We start from the raw sequence: 5,434 nt of genomic DNA, 5'->3' as shown, positions 1-5,434 counted from the left end.
TCTCTCTCTCTCTCTCTCTCTCTCCCTCGCAAAAACAAAAACTTCAATTTATTCATATTCAACCGCACAAAGAACATTTAGTCCCAACAGCAAAAAAAAAGATAATAATAATATTGATAACTCAAGGAATGGAATATAAAATCAGAAAAAAAAAACTATATATATATATGATTAGCAAAAAGAAAAATAATTACTCACATACGCAAAAACAAACAAAAAAACAAAAACATATACTACTAAAAAAAAAGAGTTAACCAATGCCAGTCATGTCTCACTGCCCAAAATAAAAAGAAAAAAAAAAAAGAAAAACAAAAGGGTCTACAGAAGAAGTATACTACATCATATTCCCATAAAGTTTTTTTTTTTTTTTTTTTATTTATTCACATACTCTTCACCTTTTATTATTATTATTATTATTATTATTATTATTCACTCCTCAGTTCTCTCCTCTCTCTTTTTTTAAATACACTACCTACAAGAAGAAGAATGCAATGGAAACAATTGTGTAATAAGAAAGCATAATTAATAATCCCAATATAAATATAAATATACTCTGTATTAATGATGGCTGACTCCTAAAAGATCCTGGGTAAATAGCCGCATAATAATCATGATAGTTTAATGTAAACAACGCAGCAGGAGTTGCACAGAGAAATATTAAACAAAACCGTACAGCTGCCGCTATTCCATTACCCGCTCGGTGATAATCATAAACCGTCTTCACCATCATAATAAGAAAAATGAGAAAAAGAGGTGTAAATACAAGTAATAAACTTATCTTTGGTTTTTTTGGATCTGTTGGGGAAGGTCCATCAAAGAAAAAAGCGAGTAAAACAACAAAGGCCACACATAATAAACGTTCAATAACGTAAACAATTTCTGGAATAGCACATATATCCCGTACACTACGTGTTAAACAAAAAGGCGTATAAAAAGATGGTAATATAGATAATAAAATAGCAATATCAAGAGGAATGGTCACAATGACCCAAGGTACATTATTAGAAATAGAAGAAACTTCCCATTTAAGTACATAGAAGAGTGGAAAGAGCATAAACATAAATATATCCATAATAATATTCGTCAAAAAAGGAATACCAGAACTTTCTTTAAAATATCGATCATAGGGTAATAAATCACAAATAAGCAGATGTACTGGATATGGGGAATAGATAATAAATAATACCCAAAATGGCATCATCACATACTCATCTATACGCAATACAAATAATAATACCGAGAGAAGTAAAAATGTTAATGCAAATGGATGAAGTACATATGTAAAGAATAAATACCACATGGATTGATTCGGTAATGGATACTGATACAATACCTTTCCCCTACGCTCTCCATTATCACTATTATTATTATTATTATTATTATTATTATCATAATGTGAAAGGGATGATATTCCCAGCGTAGAGGATGAGATTTGAGGACATTTTTTCTTTAGTTTAACGGATAATGGTAATAAAGGATGCTGTTTACTATTATTCCTATTATTATTATTATTGTTATTATAATAATAGGAATAATAATTCTTATCATCCTTAGGATCATAAAAGTCAGCATCAAAATCAAATACAGCATATCGAACTCCCGTTCTCACACTACATATTACCAATATACCATTTTGCCATAATATTTCAAATCCAGAAGATGAACCTAAAGTTTCTAATCTTAAAAAGTGTTGTAATCGTTGCCGCATAAAATATCCTAATCCCAATTTATCATTAAATGGTTGACATGCATATGGACTTAATGTTAATAATACCACAAAAACAAATCCATCATCATGACTATTTCTATGTAATGTGAGATCATATATGACCACTTCAAAAGATTCACTGAGTGAAGTTAATTTCCACCCATCCAGGTGTAAACTCCATGAGTTTGCGGGAGAAGGTTGACCGGATTCTCGTTGTGGAGATCGTATCCAAACACCGTGAAATTGAAAATCCTGATGTAAGGCTTCACCCATAAAGGACGTTAACACAGACTCACTACCACGCTGCAAGGTCTGAATGTAAACATCTTCACGAAATCCATTACCGAAGAAATCCATTGGGGAAAGAGATCGTACAGCCTCTTGTCGTCTTTCGCGTTCTTTTTTCTGCCAATCTTTTCCGTAAAAAGGTGTGGTGCGATAGAAACGACTTAACGGCTCCCGTCTTGAGGGTTCCATCCGTACACTCATCTCTTCACTATTATCACTATCACTATTATCACTATTATCACTATTATTATTATTATTATTATTATTATTATTATTATTATTATTATTATTATTATTGAGTTTTGGTAATGTATTCCCCTTCGTATTTATTGAGGAGTCTATTTCCAATTCGGTGGATTGGTGTTCATCCAACTCTGCTGTTACTAAAGGTAATGATGTATGCTCCTCTTTCTCTTCTTTTTCTTTCTTCTTTTCTTCCTCTTCTTCTTCTTCTTGTTGTTGTTCGGCGTTGTTTACATTCTCTTGACTATTCCTGTTAACACGAAATGTACACGATGGAGAGACCAACAGTAATGCCCCCCCTTCAACCGCCAACACAAAAAAGGCATGAGAAAGGGAAAGCACTACAGCTCTACACTTAAAGAAATGTTCTTCAAAGGGATCAAAGATACCTATAGTTTTAAACGTTGTGAGAGCCTCTGATGAGGATACTTGTTCTTCCATAGTAGTAGAACTATTACTATTATCACTATTCCTATTTGGATTACAAAAAGTAATATATGGTGTAAATCTTGAGAGAAATAATATAAATGGTATACGGAAATAAGGATGTCCATCCTTTAATGGACACCACCAACTATTAAGATGTGAGAATATCTTATTAGAATCCTTTATTTCCTTCCCATTATTATTATTATTATCCTTCTTCTTCTTCCATTGTATAAGTAACTCTGCATGATGTGAAAGCCAAGGACGAGGTGTGATCACAGCTGTAATAGATGGAAGGGCAACTTCAAAAATTGGTGTTATTTCTGAAGAAGGCGATTTATAAACATAACCTTGTAAAACATACCATGTACGTCTTTTTAACTTCTTTGAAGATATACCGCAAAAAGTACAAGTCATCTTATTTCTATTTCTTTTTTTCTCTTTAGATCCATTATGATATTGAATAGAGTCATCATCATCATCATCATCCCAAACACATTTTTCAATTTTTCGTATTTTACGAAATAGTGTTTGTCTACTAATGAATATTCTACTCGGCATTAAGGAAATAGTAAGAACATCACCTTCCTCTACACTATTGGGATCACTCAAATCACATCTTTTAAATACTGGAGCAGAAAGGAAACGTACACTTTTAACATCTCCTGCACGACTTACACCTAAAGTCGTATTAATAAATGAATTAGAAATACAATGGGCTATTTCACCTGTAAGAGCAGAAGTACACATTAATGATGTACGTTCATTATATACAGCAAATACAAATCGTTCCATCACTTCTTTTTCGGTTTGAAGAATAGGCACCGTAGTTGTTCTTCCATTATTACTACCAATACTAGTATTATTAGTATTATTCGTATTATCCGTATTCATTTCCCTTAGCTGTTGTTGATCAGACAACTCTGCCATTTCTATTCCTTCACCTATTCTTACAGCCTCCGGTGCTACTGGAGGAGTCCCAGTATGATTAGATTCATTATAGTCAAGAACACAGAGTTCACTTTGTAAGTTGTCAATTTCACGCAAATCTTTTATCGTTAAACGTCCATCATTTACCCTAACACTCGACAGTAACGTTGCGGTAATATCTTTACTATCTTTTACAATAACAATAGCCACATCTCCCATATTATTATTATTATTATTATTATTATTATTATTATTATTATTATTATGAGCGCGGGTGATGGACAACACCTCTGACTCTTTCCACACATACTCTGGTAATAAAATAGAATCCATACTTGTAGGAATAAAACTTGCCAATTGTGTTGGAGCTATATTATAATGATCAATTGTCTCTACACAGGCCATATGCTTATGTCTATCACTACCATACAATTGCATATCTCTTACAAGTCTCGCTGTCTTTGGATCATTTACTTTCCACTTGACAATATCTCCATTCTGTAATGCGATATGTATAATATCTGTAAAGAGATCAAAATACATTCCACACACTGGCGCTATGAGAGTTCCTTCTGCAAATATTTTCCACACCACTCCCTTCTTTCCACTTACAGCATGATAACGACTATAAAGAGAAATCGAATCCGATGGTGCATTTACACAGAGAGTCCCATCTGGTAAAAGAAGTGGACGAACTCCCATACTTACTAAATTACCAAGAGAAGAGATATTAAATAATTGTTGACGAATATTATATCGAATACGACGTGTATTCGCAAGATGACTTAACCATAAGGAAATAGATGTTCGAAGATCATTACGAACATTTTGTAATTCCTGACATAATGTCTCACCTGTTTGTAAAAGAATACGAACTTCAGATCCATCCATCTCTGCATGTAATTGAGCTCCAACAAAACGAGTAATCCAATGAGACCAGGCAGCTTCACATTTTATAAGTATCGCCATCCGTTCTTGTATTAATGTTGTTAATAGACTGGAAGAAAGATAAGTTTCATCCAATACTCGAGTAACGGAATTGGCTAATGTCTCTTGTACACATTGTGAGAAAAATACCTCATGATAAGATCTACACACCGCCCTTAACTGTAGTAAAGATGGGAGATCAAGAAAACTCATTATATTACATATTAATTGCACAGGTAAGAAAGTACCTCGTGTGTTGGGATCATTTAGTGAAGGAAGTGAAGAAATTTTACCTCCACTATATCCAACACTTAATCTTCCATATACACACCACGCCGTTAAGAGATCCTCTAGTTTTAACTCCAAGTCTGTATTTCTCTCAGTATCTTTACTACTCAGTATGGAACTAGATGTGAGAGGTGCAAAGGGATTTCGAACCGTGTTGGTAATGGAAGAGACATTTCTTGTAGTGTTGAGTATAGAAAACATGTTGATATATATATATATATATAGAGTTTCTTTTTCCTTTTTTTTTTGTTTCTTTTTTTGTTATCACTTGACTACTGTTTCAACCCACAGATACGCAATAACACACACTTTCTTCTTTTCTTCTTTCTTCACTGTGAGTTGCTAATACCATGCCCACCCCCCACACACTGTGGCTGCTGTTCACTGAGTAAACACACACAGACAGAGAAAAAGGGGCAACAGGTGTGCACTTGTGCCTGGGCTATTTAATAATAATAAAAAGAAAAATAAAAACAATTATATATATATATATATATATATATATATATATATATATATATGAATGCTTTCTTTTCTTTTCTTTTCTTTTTTTGCTTTTATTCTTCTGTTGTTCCTTCGGTAAAATAGGAGTGTTCCACATGAATTTTTTTTTTTTAATTTATT

The 5,434-nt window shown here is 33.0% G+C and overlaps 1 protein-coding gene across 1 annotated transcript; it reads right to left on the bottom strand.

Moving 5' to 3' along the window:
• Positions 1 to 472: 472 nt before the first annotated feature.
• On the bottom strand, positions 473 to 5,011 carry TM35_000084020 (uncharacterized protein; the record flags this gene model as incomplete). Its single annotated transcript, XM_029024267.1, has 1 exon — positions 473 to 5,011. One exon carries the CDS (start codon positions 5,009 to 5,011, stop codon positions 473 to 475), a length of 4,539 nt encoding a protein of 1,512 aa, XP_028884670.1.
• Between the last annotated feature and the right edge of the window lie 423 nt (positions 5,012 to 5,434).

The sequence above is a fragment of the Trypanosoma theileri genome, assembly GCF_002087225.1.
Source record: "Trypanosoma theileri isolate Edinburgh chromosome Unknown TM35_Tth_8_V1, whole genome shotgun sequence".
NCBI classification, from domain to species: Eukaryota; Euglenozoa; class Kinetoplastea; order Trypanosomatida; family Trypanosomatidae; genus Trypanosoma; species Trypanosoma theileri.
Note: the sequence above shows the minus strand (reverse complement) of the source record. Positions and strands in the feature narration are given on the sequence as shown.